Raw genomic sequence first — 15,681 nt, forward strand, 5'->3', positions numbered from 1 at the left:
ATCAACATCATTATAACGTGGCTTTGGTTGATGATCAGTGTTACTTGATAATCTATGATAATATCTGCTTTTCCAAACTGGACAAGGATGTTGTCAATCAATAAAATGAACTAAGCCCAGAGGGATTAGACAGGAAATTTTATCAAATGTGTCATATTACACTTTCCGTTATTTAATCTTTTGCCGAGGTCCGTTTGAGGACCTAATTGGCGTGTTCTACTCTACCTTGTACATCTAAGTTTAAGTGACGCCGACAACAATCAGCTGTATAATTACCACCCGTTTTATCAATGAACTATCTTGTTAGTCATGCACAAGTGTCTACTAAAACAGTAATATAAATTAACTTATTCTTTTTGGTTGTCAAAAGTTGCCACAACATAAATGATTAGTTCACTATTGATAAGTAATAATATACAGTTATTTATAGTTGTTTCCCTGTTCCATATACGTTAGCAAACAGAAAAGACATTGATGTATCTTTTTGTAATATTTCCGTCTTGAAAGGGAGATAATTTTATCCCAATTAAGCAGATGACGTGTGGAGATAAAAGAGTAATGTCTATTATACAAGATAAATCAAGTAGAACTAAAGAAAAAGACTACTATATGTTATATATCATCTTCACATTATCATAATGAGCGCTTGAATTATTCATAAGCCAGTCGATCTCCAGCAGGTGTAGAAATATAAAAATGATCAAATAAAATGATAAATTGTCTATAACACCACGGGCAATACTTTCTTTAACCGGCTAAAATCTTATATTACATAAGTCTCAATAGTTATAAATATGTCTCTTTTGTTGCTGATACATTTCATTATTTTTATATATTTGTCTTGACTCTCCACTCGCAGTATCATTAAACGGCAGAGGGTCTCAAGTCTACGTCCGAGTTTTACAATACAATGGGTTAATCCCCTCTAGTTTATAAGAATGTAAAATTCACATAAAAAAATTGAAATGAAATAAATAACAATTATAGTCATCGTGTTGTTTTAAGTTTGAGATATTTTGTACTTATTTTATTATTAATGTACGTGTAGGCCTATTACTTTGCCTCGTTTCATTCATTGTACGTTAGAGAAATGTTTAGCTTACATTAGGAGAAAAGTCAGAATCATATTTTTTTTTATACTGCATAGCCTAAGGTATTGTAAAGAGGGATTCTTGTGTAGGGTTCCTTTAAGGCATCATTTTCGTTCAATCTGACTGGTATTTTTTTTATAAACAAACAAGAAACAAGTTACCTCTTCAATTCTCAAATGAAGCTATAAAAATTAACAAAAATTATCATTAACTATGCTTATTTTGAGCTACAAACTTCAGAAACATAGAAGTCGGATCTTGAATCTAACAATCTGGAGTTAAACATGCACAAAAATGCCTCTACTATATTGAAAGCTCTTCTACATTATGTTCTTTGGACGATGAGCGTATAGTTATACTATAATGTTTTTATAGATCAAGTCATTCGTGGTTCCTTCTTTATAATTAACCATTTAATACTGGATTTGTGTCGGACTTATTGAATTTATCTCTTTCAATAAGATATAGTTTAGGACATGAATGAAGTTGAAAGAAGGAAATTTAAGTCATAAATCAGTAATTGTACTCCATAAGAATTGAGTCACACGTATTATAATATTTGAGTCTTTAGAACTATCAACAGATTTAAATTTTGGTCATATGGGGTCGTCCTGAATGACGACAGCTGGAACCAAAAATATAACACCCAATAAATAATTGACTTGTCTTCCTGGTAGCAAAAAGTGTAATTTTCCTGACAAATATCTAAAAACAGTCTTGCGGTTTGCAATGATGTAAATTCTTCCTATACTGTTGGCCAATATCACACAAATGTCCTAATTAGACTGCTATAAATATAATATCAAGTTTAAAAACTTAATATCATTTTTTATTTGGTTTGACAGAAATACTGTTGGTCTGATGCATTATGAAAGATTTAATTTTAGTCCACACAAGTAAAGTGGTTTCAAGTAGAAATGTTTCTTGATGCTGTAAAGTTGTGCCAATCGTTTACTGAAAAACTAGATATATGTAATATGATTCAAATGAAAGAGTAAGGCAAATCTCTGGCAGTGGTTTCTTATGTTAAGGAATACAAAAAGTTAAACTAAGTAATTATTGAAAAATAAAAGCGTTTTTCAATAATTACGTGTAGAGCTGTTTTATGGATAATGTCTTATTTTGTTTTTATTATTTTTTTATATTTAGAGGGATTCTGGTGTATAGTTAGTTGTGATATCATTTAAGTCCACTGATGAATGTAGACTCATTTGTCCAATCTTAAAACTATAAATTTTCCAAGAAGGTAGTAAATGTATCTTGCATGTTCTCAAACATGATTCAATTATTTGAATGGTATGAACCAAAACCTCTCAAACAACTTGTTGAAATTTTCATAAAATTATAACGGTAGCCTATGATTTAAATGGAAGTGGGTCAGAAAATCATGTAATAACAGACATGTACCGAAAACTTGATTAATTTATAACATCTATATTAGCAAATGAAACTGGATTTTATTATCATTTAAAATAGTGATATTTAAAAGTACAAATAGGTGAGTTAATGTTTTGTGCTTAATACTGATATGATAACGGGTTATATAACATAGCCTAAGACATATGTTGATCTCATGCTTATAATATATATAATGTGCATTTTACCATAGGCTAAACACAATGAGAATCCAACTGACTTATTCCGCAGTTTTCGATAGCCTATCAATATTATGAGAGAACGACTTAAGGCAGATCCTTTATTTAGTTAGTTTCGATTATGATTATGCATCTTTTGTTATTGCATGATGTTATGTACACGAATACGGAAGTTACTATGATAGGACGTTAATATTATCTGCTGCAGGATTTTCCAACACAAATAAACCGCTTTAGGTGAAATTTCTCTTTCAATGTATAGGTTACTACTGGGCGAATTAAAGTCACAATTTCTTCAACTTCCTTGAAACAAAATAACCAAACAGAAACGTTTTCTAAACGGTCAAACCAGACCATGTAGTATTTTAATAATTACAAACACAGCAGAAAAAACATTTTTTTTTTTTTGAACATGGAGAATTTAATAGCATCCTGGCCAAAAAGACATTTAGAATAGTTAAATAACAAACTGTTCATAGTAAAGATTATTAGATTATTTAACAGTGTAGCCAGGCCGCTATCCAGATACAAGTATATGGTGTTGGACGTATTTAAAGTTTGTAATTAACTGGTCTATGAGAATTATGAATGGTTTACTAATATAGAGTGCGTTACATTTCACGTTACCTTCGAATGTCATTGGCTCAAACCACTAACCTATTCATTATGAAACCAGACTAAATAATTAACACTCTAGAACAAATGTGAACTAGGCCAACGCAATCTTTTTTAAATTCTATAAGCCTAATCCACATAGGCCAAGTCCAAATAACCAAACACGGGGTATCTTTTACTTCTAGGTGGAAATACACAATCAATCTTCAGGTATGAAAATATATTGCTACCTGAAAACATTTTGAGCGTTTAAGACCGGAAGTTGAGCAAAATACTATGAAATAACAATTAAGAATATTTTCCTAGACAATACTTTACTTCCGGTAACTATTACTTTATTCTTAGAGTTCAAATCGATAAGTGAAATATTTTTCCAGCACAAACCCCGGAACTCTTTTCTTAACCAAATGACAATCAATATCAATAAATTTTCAGGCTCAGAAGAAGTTTGAGACCTTGTTCATGGACCTTCATGAATGTGTCCCCTATCTCTAATAAAGTTTTCACACTTCCTATTAAATATTAAATCCTGGTGCATCATGACCTTGTCTAGATCTGCTCATCCACTTACTTGACAAAATAATTACGAATATCCAAATTTCACTGATAAATGTGTACTTGTTTTTCCTTCACCTGATGCTCTCTAAAAATTAATATGTATGAGTCGAATTTCAATTTGAATTTTACAATCAATTAAATATAAATTTATTTCAGTCTTGGATTAGCAACACACCCGAACCTCCGAGCAGTAACCAAAAAAATATAACAAAATTGACAGAATAGACGACTTGCGCCTTCATAGCTTGATTTACAAGTTTTGGTATATTAAATAGCTCGAAACCGAGAATATAACTGTCAATGATTATATATTTATGAAGGTGTTGACACTAGATCAAATTTTATCGACATTCATCAATCTTTATTCTGAATTACATATTTCGTATCAAACAAAAAATTATTTTCTCAAATGAAATTCTTCTATCTATATATAAGGTTTAATAAAATATTTTATCATAGAAGGTAAATTGAAATAATTAAACGCCTTATAAATATAATAAATATTATTAGATAGAAATGTTTCAAAGTGTTAATGCATCGATGGCTGTGAAAAGATTTAAAATATCCTTAGATAAGCTTCAAATTTAGATCTATCTATCTCAGATGATTAAATCTATGCAAATTAATATACGTGTTTAAATTCTAATCAGAGTTTTAAAGATTAGTCACTTTTTTCTTTTATTTCCTGAAATATTTTACATTTTTTGCTGTCTTTAATTTAAGGTGAATTCATCTGATCAGCAGAGCGCTACATACTTACTTCCCCACATTAGCTATATAAGTTTTCACTTTGTATAATTGTTAATAGCGGGCGCTGTAGGAAGTTAAGTGATATAAAGAAGATTGAACAATCAGTATTTCACGATAATAACTATTACATTATATGCATGATAATAAACCTACTGTTTTGTTAATTTTTGTTATAATATGTAATAGTTGTGGCGTGACCTACACTCACCATGAAGTTGATATTTTTTACCTTTGATGTGTGATTCAGACCCGTTCTACTACCTATATTATGTGTAAAATGTCAGCCTTGTCACAGTAGGAGGCTTGTAATTTTCTATTTACCAAACATAATGGAAATAAAGATTTTTCTTATTTTATTTAAAAAAATAAATGCTATAAATATGGTTTATTGAACTTTTTTTCAATTTAATAATTCTCTATACATAAAAGTACAATAAATAAAGTCGCTGCTGTCATTTCATAGCCTTGCTTTTTAAATGAAATGTGGATCATTTGGTCTTACCCCCTCTGAAGAAAGTTGTTTTATAAAGACCTACCACATTGATATCATAAACACACTACAATGTCAGTCTTTACGTAAAAATACTAAACGCCGTTTACAAATAAAGCGACAATGGATCCACGCTGCCAAACGACAAGAACCGGAAATTTACTATGATAATTACAGGTACAAGATTGTCTGTAAAATCAAGGTTGATCCCTGTCGGAAGTATATTGCTGATAATGTTCCTTATGTTATAAAAAAGATCTTGAACATAAAAAAAGCCGACACCAATTTTCAATTATTGAAAAAATAGAACTGAAAAATAATAAGGGTTGAAAGAGAAAGAACCGGTGGCATTAAAACTACATTATGACTTCCACAGACAACTATTGACGAGAATGCTATGTCGGGAAGAAATAAGCATTTGTGTCTGGTATCTATAATGTTACTGGACCTTATAGAATTCGGACAAGGTCTGTAATGTGACCTAGAATGTATTGACCATCACAGACCTTGGACATTGAGAATCAACACAGAGTTTGTCACGGATAAATGAAAGACAATGTCCCATCTCACGAGGCAAACAAATATGGTGTTATAAAAACCTTAGACAAGGACATGAAAAACAATATCAACACACAACTGACCTTCGTCGATAGCCAGACCAACAACAAACTATAGCTGTACCAAATTTTGATCATATATCATGTTTTTGTAAATTTAAAACTACTGTCGAAGCAATTTGCACTTTGCTTGCTATAGCTTTGAAATAATTCATGTTGCTGAAAATTGAAATGCCTTTTGAAAATCTATTAAGATTTTGTTACATCCTAAGTAATTTGATTATCATTGAAAATCAAACATTCATGTAAAGACAGATAAACTAAGCTATTCTGGAAAATAAGTCTTTTCATCAGCCTTAAATCTTTTATAACAAACTTTTTTCTCATTTGTTGAAGGTACTGATATATTGGCTATATTGAAAAAGGTTCTACTTATACTCTGGAACCCTGGAAAGTGCTAATTTAGCAATGTGAATTAACCAAAAAAAAAAACACTGATAATACAGGTGGGTATTATTTTAAGAATAGCTGCATATTTTTGATAACATGCCTACTTGAGGATTTTTATAATTGGTGTAGTAAAGTAACTTGTTAATTGGAAAGCTGACAAGAGGCTTTATCTGTACTGTAACGTTTATACCTCAAATAATACTCTTCAAATAATCCTAATTAATATACTCTGCAATAAAGATGTGAAACAAATCCTAGACAAATCCCCTATTGCAGTTTAGGGTCCAAAAGATGCATAATTAAGATGTATACATGGTCATCAGAAAACAATGTTTTGACGCGACGACGTCATGTAAAAGATAAATTATGAGGATCAATGATGTTGACCCTGTATGATACACCTCTAACATCCATTTTAACAATGTACATTCTACACCTGCACCGTCACGTCCATTACAAACCAACACTTACACGTCCTGGCCTTTCTCAAAAGTTGATCTACGCATCTGTCAACTTGAAAATATTCAACCTTATGTACTGCTTTCAGCTTACAATTTATTATACATATACAACACCGACAATCATCCCTGCTTATGATTGTTTTTTTGTAATTCTGTAACACGGTATTTGTTGTATGCTTCTAACAAAAATTACCAATTCTGCCTGCATAAGGACTTGATAATTTCGGCTCTTTAACCAAGACATTGTACCATACAATTAATTATTTGTTAATTTACCTCATTCTGGCCAAATTCTCAATAAAGAGAGATCAAAACAAATCAGACAAATTGTAATCATACAGTATAAATAAGCATAATCGAAATATAGCAAGAATCAAATTATGGAGTTGCTCACCTACAAAGGATAACATGAATTATTGCCCTTGTTACAGTTTAGTTTCAGCCATCATGACATTTTTCAACCAGGCCAATCTTGTGTGACAACGTCTAGAAAATACTACTTGTAATATCAAAATGTAACTTCAACGTGTCCACCAACAAAGTTTGTTCTTGTCTCCTCATCACAATAATAACATACTGTAGATGACACGACATATAAGTCCTTAGGGGCAATACAGTTTTTAACGAAATATGTGAAAATGCGATATAGGTTTTGGAAAATGATCACTTTCTGTTAAATCACGTAAAAAAAAAGAATCAGTATCTTTTCACGTTTCTAATAATTTGTATTTAATCATATAAAACCTTGGTAGCTATATTTGCATAAAGGGCTGGTCCCCAATGGATTAATTTTCTAGATCATATTAGTATTACGCACCACCCAAACAAATAGAATTCGGTCTACGCCTTTTATTTGATTGACAGAATTATTTAACAGTAGACTGGTGTTCAAAGGGCTCCTATATGTTAAAATATCACTGTGGATTATGGTGGTTTTCGGAATAAATTCAGTTGATAATTTATCAAATTTGAGTCTACATATATGCACCTCTAATATATGTGTATCTTTCTTATTGAAAATCTGATCTGAGGTAAATATTGCTCATTACAAAACTGTTGTACATATTTCATTAAATTTATGCAATATCATCTTTTATAATATGAACGACTTTGGGATTTTTCTTTTAAAATCCTTGGAAATTTCTCTTGAAAAAGCCGGATTTATTTAATATATTTTTTATTTGTTTACTATATTTCCTTTGAACAAATTTTCTCGTCAAAATCCTGGAATGGTTTTCTTGAAAAACATCTGAGTATATTTTCACTTTAGTATACGGGTATTTTTAATTCTGTTGACAAAATATTGGTATCCATCAAAACTGATAAATTCTGGTACATTTCTCTCTCAATATCTTGTGAAAATTCTCTTGATAAAGTTCTGGTATATTTTTTGTTTTGCAACTATATTCTCTGCCAAAATCTTTGTGTATCTTCCCTTAACAAAGTTTGGTTGCTTTCTTTTTGCAAAATTCTTTTTATCTCGCTTGACAAGATCTTGATGTATTTCTCTTGACAAAATCCTTGTATATGACAATTTAATGGTATTTTTTTTAACAATATCTACTGGGAAGGTACTTTTCATCATTTTCTATCCTAAAAAACAAACATTGAATTATTTTCATATTCTTGTTATTAAAAGTCTAATGCTCTCATCGGGGTGAAAGCGTTCGCTTAATATCTATGTGTCCGTCCCTGAATGAATGAACGAATGAATGAAGCATTAAGTATATTAAAATCTTTACTACTTTAAGAAAAAATTGCATGTCACAATTTTAGACTATTCATTGACGCATTTAACTAATATACGTTTACAATCACAACCATTCAGCGTCACAATAGATATTCCATATTATGTTACAACACAATTTAACATATACAAACGTAACCACTAATAGATATTTAATATCTCATACTTACTACAAATTTACAATTCCCGCCTCACAACTCAAAAGATATTTCATAAGTCACAACACAACGCTACATTTACTTTCTACGACTTTACACTTTTAACGTCACGACCCAATAGATATTTCATATGTCACACCACAATTTAATATTAGCAACGTCACAACCCAATAGATATTTCATATGTCACACCACAATTTAATATTAGCAACGTCACAACCCAATAGATATTTCATATGTCACACCACAATTTAACATTAACAACGTCACAACCCAACAGATATTCATATGTCACACTAACTACAACTTAGCATTTCCAACCTCACAACAATTTTTAACGTCACAACCTAATGTGCATTTCATATACCACACTACATGTTACATTTCCCCCGTCACAGACAAATCGTTATGTCATATGTTAAACCACCTACATTTCCCATATCACAACCAAATGGTCTTTTCTTTCTTTTGAATGTAATTGCCCTTTTCACCCCTAATGGCCATCTCCAGTGTCACAACCAAGTGGACATTTCTCATTTCACATCCCAATATTTCCCATTACGCAACCCAAAATGAGAGCTAATGAGACATATTATCTCAGACAGCAATATATATCCGATATGGGGTGTATCGAAATCGCATTCATTGTATATTCTCTATAAACGCCCACTTTACTCTTAAGACATCAGTTTTTTAACTAATGACCTTTTGTCTCGATCATAATCTCCTGGGATATTTCAAACGAAATGTTTTCCACCCGTCCGCCACAATATCCTTGTCTGTGGCCTATTCATTTAGTAGTAAGCACAATTTGTTTTATGGGGCCATTTTGAAAAAATACAATTCAGATTATTTATACATTTTGTAATGTTCAGTGGCAATGTACATAATATGAAAATAAATTAAGATATGCAAATATGTATATACAATTATTATGATAATGTTTCAAGGCAGTTTCTATAATAAGCAAAGACTTTGCTATCCGTTCATCCCATGTCATTCATTCATTTATTCATTCATCCATTAACTTAATTCTATCATTTATAACCACACAAATTCATTCATACAACCATATCAACCTTGCAATTATATTCAAGACATTTACTCATTCGTTCAACCATCCAAAATCATAGCATACCTATATTTATTTATATGATATGAATGAAAGGTGATAATACAGTAGTTTGTATTTCTAACCTTACGGAAATTTTTATTCTCTCGAGTCGATGGGAGAGTTCCGTTTGTGATTTTTCTGTGGTAAAATTGATCAGTTGATCTCATTGAGATATTGTGGTTTATGACACTGGTATGTCAAAAATTGAAAACACGAAAAATTCAAACATCATTTTTTTTTTCACACGCCGCCTTGGACAAAATCTAAACTTATACGATCAAATATTTTTAAAAGATATTTTGAAAAACATGTATATCAAAAAAGACATACTCACGTTTGGACAAAATCTAGTGTACTTGCAAGGCGGGTACAATGAAATTATTCTACGACCCGTATTTCATTAAAATGTATAAATGCAATTTATAATTATGTTACATATCTACATTCGTTTAGTAATGTAGTTAACAGTCATAATAATACACATTGTTTACACCATGCACAAAAATGGTATCTGTCATTGAATAAAATTGTTATGAAGAGATTCGATTTACCACCATTTAAATAAATATAAATAAGTCATTATAATAAATAAGTAACACAACATTAACAATGATAATAGGCGTACCGGATCTCGGGGACGGAATATGGTGTGCCCACAGTAAATCGGAAAGGATTGAGGATGGACATTTTTATGATATAATTTTGAATTTTGAAATCAAATCGTCAAATCGAAATTTTTTTATTTCAGATAATTTGAGACGAATTCAGAACCGATAACATCGTCAGAATAACAAAGATTTCCTACTCCTTTCCCCATACGCCTATTGTTGGATGATTTTTGATCCACTCTCTTCTCTACCTTGCAGTTAAAATCACAGTGAAATATTTGGATATGACAATACGCTAAGGAAATAAGCAGCAATATTTCACTATCGCGGATTAATGAAGTTCTCTTCCAGAGTTGACCTCGAACATTACGGCTTGAACAGTCTGTTCGAGTCTTTCCTACCACTTGCATCCATACTTTGGCTGATGCGTTTTGGTAGATGGAACACATAAGTTAGCATTATTTAGCACCATGGTATGACGATTGCATCAATCTATCAACACTGACGTCTGGCTAAAAAGTCTAATTCTTGAAATTTTTCTTTAAGACGGTACTGAACTTGAACATCATTGGTTGGTGGTAAAATTTCGTGGCCATAATAATTGACATCACATTCTGTTTTTTGACCTTCTACTAGTCTCACATCAAAAGAGTTCATTAAATTGACTAAAAACCATTTTGTTTGAAGCAAAGAATATTTTTTACCAGGACAGAGAGAACCAAAGGCGACCAAAGGGTTTTTCAGTTCTTTTCCATTTTTGTAAAATTTGGCGTCAACGAATCTGTCGTGTTTGAAAATCTGCAATGAACAATAAAATCTTGATAAGTTTCATATTTAATGTGTTAAATTAAAACAAAGAAAACAGAACAAAAAGTTAAAAGATATACTTTCAGCTGCAAAAGCCAACAGAAATTGCGACAAAAGCAATTAGCTAAATAAGGCAGCATTACAGTATTGCACCCATCACCATTAAGAAAGGACTTGCCTTAGAGCAAGGTTTTCTTCATTCAATGAAGTTGAAATCTGGTTGGCTGTATTTAAACACTACCAGTTGCACTTCTTTCAAAAGACCAAGTCAACAATCGAGTACAACCGGGGATTATCAAGCTGGTTATTGTTTTAAATATTAATATTATTTATTGCTTTATAACGGAACTTAAATAACGTGCACTAGAATATTTGTAGATTGAACTCTATTACCAAAAGATGAAATAAACATTATAGTTATGTACCTCGGGGTCTTCAAATATTTCTGGGTCTTTGTGGATAGCTGGTGGATACATTGCTACTCTATCACCTTCTCTCATCAGAGCTTTGTCTCCATTGTCCATTTCAAATTCTACATCTTGGGTAATATATCTTACCATAAACACACCACTTGTTACTCTCAATGTTTCACGGATTATACTGTCTGTAAACAAAAATAAATGTTATATAACAAATGACAATGAACAGGTTCTAAAAATTCTATCTCTAAGTTTTAGGTGTCATGTCACCTGAATTACATTCCAAACGGATTCTATCCAAAGAGGTCATATACAATGTATCGTCGATTGTGCGAAGAAGGGTATATATAAATGCCTACCTAAAATAGGAAGTTTATCAAATTCTTCAATGCTGATTCCAAGAGGACCATTTTCCGTTGCTGTCTCTGTCTTTCTTTCAACCAGATCTTGAACTTCTTTATGTAATGCCATAAAAGTTGCTCTATCGTCCAGGATATGATACAAAACCCAAAATGCCAGACGAAATGTGTTGTAGTTGACGTGAAGAAAGACCAAGTTGTGACCGACAATATCTTGTTCAGATTGGTTGTTAGCTTTCATGAATTCTGTGGAGAATTTGATGTAGTCTGATACACCAGGTCTTTTTAACATTTCATCAGAAGTTGGTTGCTGACTCAATACGTTCAATGCTGCTGTGGCTTTTGGGAACAACTTGACTGGTAATCCCAACCATAAATAATTGAAGTATTTGTGGAAGCTGTCGAAGTTCTTGTAAAAGGTCTGAGGCTCAAAAGTCTCTATTGCATCTCCCTGTCCGAAAATTGTGTAAAACAGGGCAGAAAAGAGCGTTTTTGAGGTCAGATCTCGAAGTCCATCCTGGCCCCAGTTGTCACCAATGGTTTGATAAATGTTGCCATTTTCATCAACTGTTGATACTTTTGCAAAGGCGTTCTTCAGGTTATCTGCGAAATTTCTCATACCAGTGGTCAAAAACCGACCATTAACCTTCTTTCCAGCTTCAGATAACATCTTCCTAGCGTCAATCAACTCAAAATTAAATACATTGTGATTGACTTGTCGCTGGATTGGATCAAAATCGAACACCTTCTCCCGGGCCAGGTTTTCATAAGAATGTGGATCAAGAACTAATGTAATGTACTGATTAAGTAGTCGAATGGTAAATATATCTCCAAACTTCTTCTGACATCGATGTAAAAAGTTGACAGCATGTTCCGCAAATTCTGCTCCATTTCCCCATAAAAGGTTGCCAGGTACGATTTCGGGCTCGTTAGGGCGTCTGGAATAAGAAAATTGAACGATAAATAATCAAATATTTATATACACGCAGAAAGGAACGATTTCACACCAAAAGTAGCATGAATATCGAAGATGTGATATTTTTTTGCATCTAAATATCAACAAGGTCAGAGTTTTAAAGTGCGCGCCTTTGTTTGAGTATCGGTATTCCACTCAAGGTTCTAAATTACCTTTCGATTGTTGATATTTGAAATTAGGAGTTGTTTAATACCCTTGACCTTGGAATTGATCCATTGACTTCAACCAAATAGAACCCGTTTGTTACCAATACGATAATAGTTGACAAAACTTGTATAATAAATACAATTTATTTATTCTTTGGTTGTGATCACACGAAACCACATATAGAACGTGATTTTGCGAGAATTAAGATATCGTTGTTATGGGTCTGATTGCAAACAACCAAGGTAAACAATGTCAGCCCTGTTTAAAAACGCCAACCATTTAGATTGGAGCGATCCTACCGTCAGTATTTGATAAATTTCAATATCAATAATGTTAAGGCCAGACATTCGTGTCAAGGGCAGGCTAATATTTTTTTTCAGTCGAGATTCTTTCTGTTTGTAACCTTTCAAATTTCCCCCTTTTTTGCGCTCGAAACATTCTTGTCAACACTAAATGTCTAGTTCAAGTGCATTTCTATAAAGATGCATTATCCGACTGTTTACATATAACGGTAATTGATTAACTTTATGTATGACATTATTTTAATACCAAAGGTAATGGAAGGAAAATAAACATAAGCCTGGTAATATAACATGTATACTGCTAATGTTATGTCAACTTAAAACCAGCCAGACAACCCACCGATTTATGGCATTAAATATAATTGGAAATGGTTCTTTACCTTCGACGGTAGATGAATTTGAAAAAGGCTACGGTGAGACCGATGGCAATCGCAGCTAAATATACAGTGACGGCAACCATTATTTCTTGTCTTTAACTTTTGACTTATATTTAAATACCAAGTAAATCTGGATAATAATTTCCTTGTTGGTTTTAACAAATCTCTTCTAATGCTCTAGATTTTTATAAAGTAGTAACTTCTAATCCAAATACCTTCTAAGATTACTTTCAAATCTAAAAAAAATAAAAAATATATATAAGTGAATTTTAGGAAGTATGTAACTAGGACAATGGACAAATCATTAAAATATAATTTTCATACATAATACGTTTTCAAAGGTGTTTTTCGCGTTTTATTATTCACATTAGATTACTGTTTAAAGAAATGTACGGCTAGCATTTATAAATTTATTTAATTCAGGCCGAATTCTTTTTCTATGTCAATTTTCTCCTTGTATATATTTGTATACATCAAACATCAAAGATGTACAGCTTACATGTATATAGATATATAATAAACAGAAAAATAAACCGGTATATCTCACTATATTAAAATATAACTATTTCTTGCTATATCTCTAATGACACAAGATACTTAATATAGTTTAAACAAAAGCTTCAACTATAAATCATGACCAATTATATCTAATTATAGTAGTATTACCAATAACTTATCTCTAGAATCCAATCAAATCATTTTCACGTTTTATAGATATCAATGTGAAATGTCCCTCTTTATCAAATGGAATTTACAGCGCATATCCTATATAAACCCGGTATCTTGCCACCGGAAGGGAGCATGTCGCTATATGAATATTTTAATGAAAAACGATTGGCACTTTAATTTGTTGTTTAAGACAATAAAATGAATCGATTGAAGTCAATCTATAAATCATGTAGTCAATTGGGAAAAAGAAGAAAAATTGAGTATATATAAATATATTTTATTGCCGCCCACGTCATTTATTATAGAGTTACTGTCAAACTTCATTCTAAAACATATTATTCAAATTCACACAAATTCAGCAGTTAAGCTTGAACTTTTAATTTTATTACTTATGACATCAAAGTGAAATGATCTAAAAATATCATGCTATTAAATAAATTTCATTTCATCCATCAACAAGCCTGCTTATTTCAACAAAGGAAAATGACGCAACATTGAGAATTAATTATTTGAAAGAATCTTCAGTTATTTCACGGTATGAAAGGTGTAGGAAACGTCGTTAATCACAGAATGCAAGGTATCCGTAACCAATGCCAATGTATATTGCATAAGAGAAATTTTATCGTCAATTACATAACGTTGAAATGAAACGTGAAAATATTGCGTAATGGAACTTTAAATTTATCGATTATCGAGCACTGTTTATTTCAATGTTATTGCAGACAGTTTATTGTTCTTATAGTCTACACGGTATATATCAGTCAATAATATTATCTATAAATCCCAATACATAATCCAACATAACGCTTGATTTCTTATTATTATAACAAGATACTTCATCTAGGTGGAAAATAACATTCTTCGTTCATTAACATCTAGTTGATAAAACAATTAGAGCAAATCTTACAAATAACATGACAACATTTTGATTTGATCTGATGACAATTAAGGGTATATTGGTGTTAGCGAGAACTTACTAAGGTCTTTACCCGAGATTTGTGAGATAGGAAGAGGTTACACCGTCAAAACTATTAGAGAAATAAATGGAAAAGGACTTTGATTAGATTTATCTATCGACATTGTTGAATGTGTTAGGGAAATATCAGTACAAGTACCTTATAGTAACTATAATGGGCTAGCAGTTAATTAACTTTCATTATACAAATAAAACCAAATTAACATTATACACTGATATAGGGTCTCGGTAGAAAGGAATGCCAAGTCGACATCACGATCATTTTTTAATGATGAATGTATAATGCATTTGTTTTAAAGCACATCTTCTGTAATATAAATTTAAACATGAAAACTTATTGATTATTATGTAAAACGTAGCGTAAGATTAAGGGTTAAGAATCGTGCTTTTTAACTCAACTCTATGAAAGTTTTAAAATAATTTTAATGACAAATGACATCCTATATAATACGAAT

At 31.5% G+C, this 15,681-nt stretch overlaps 1 protein-coding gene across 1 annotated transcript; it reads right to left on the reverse strand.

Annotated features, from left to right (window-relative positions):
• Positions 1-10,689: 10,689 nt before the first annotated feature.
• Positions 10,690-13,664, reverse strand: LOTGIDRAFT_234414 (hypothetical protein; the record flags this gene model as incomplete). Its single annotated transcript, XM_009062260.1, has 4 exons — positions 10,690-10,992; positions 11,427-11,605; positions 11,780-12,717; positions 13,585-13,664. The coding sequence occupies 4 exons, from the start codon at positions 13,662-13,664 to the stop codon at positions 10,690-10,692; spliced, it is 1,500 nt and encodes a 499-aa protein (XP_009060508.1).
• Positions 13,665-15,681: the final 2,017 nt, after the last annotated feature.

The sequence above is a fragment of the Lottia gigantea genome, assembly GCF_000327385.1.
Source record: "Lottia gigantea unplaced genomic scaffold LOTGIsca_50, whole genome shotgun sequence".
In the NCBI taxonomy this organism is placed as follows: domain Eukaryota; kingdom Metazoa; phylum Mollusca; class Gastropoda; family Lottiidae; genus Lottia; species Lottia gigantea.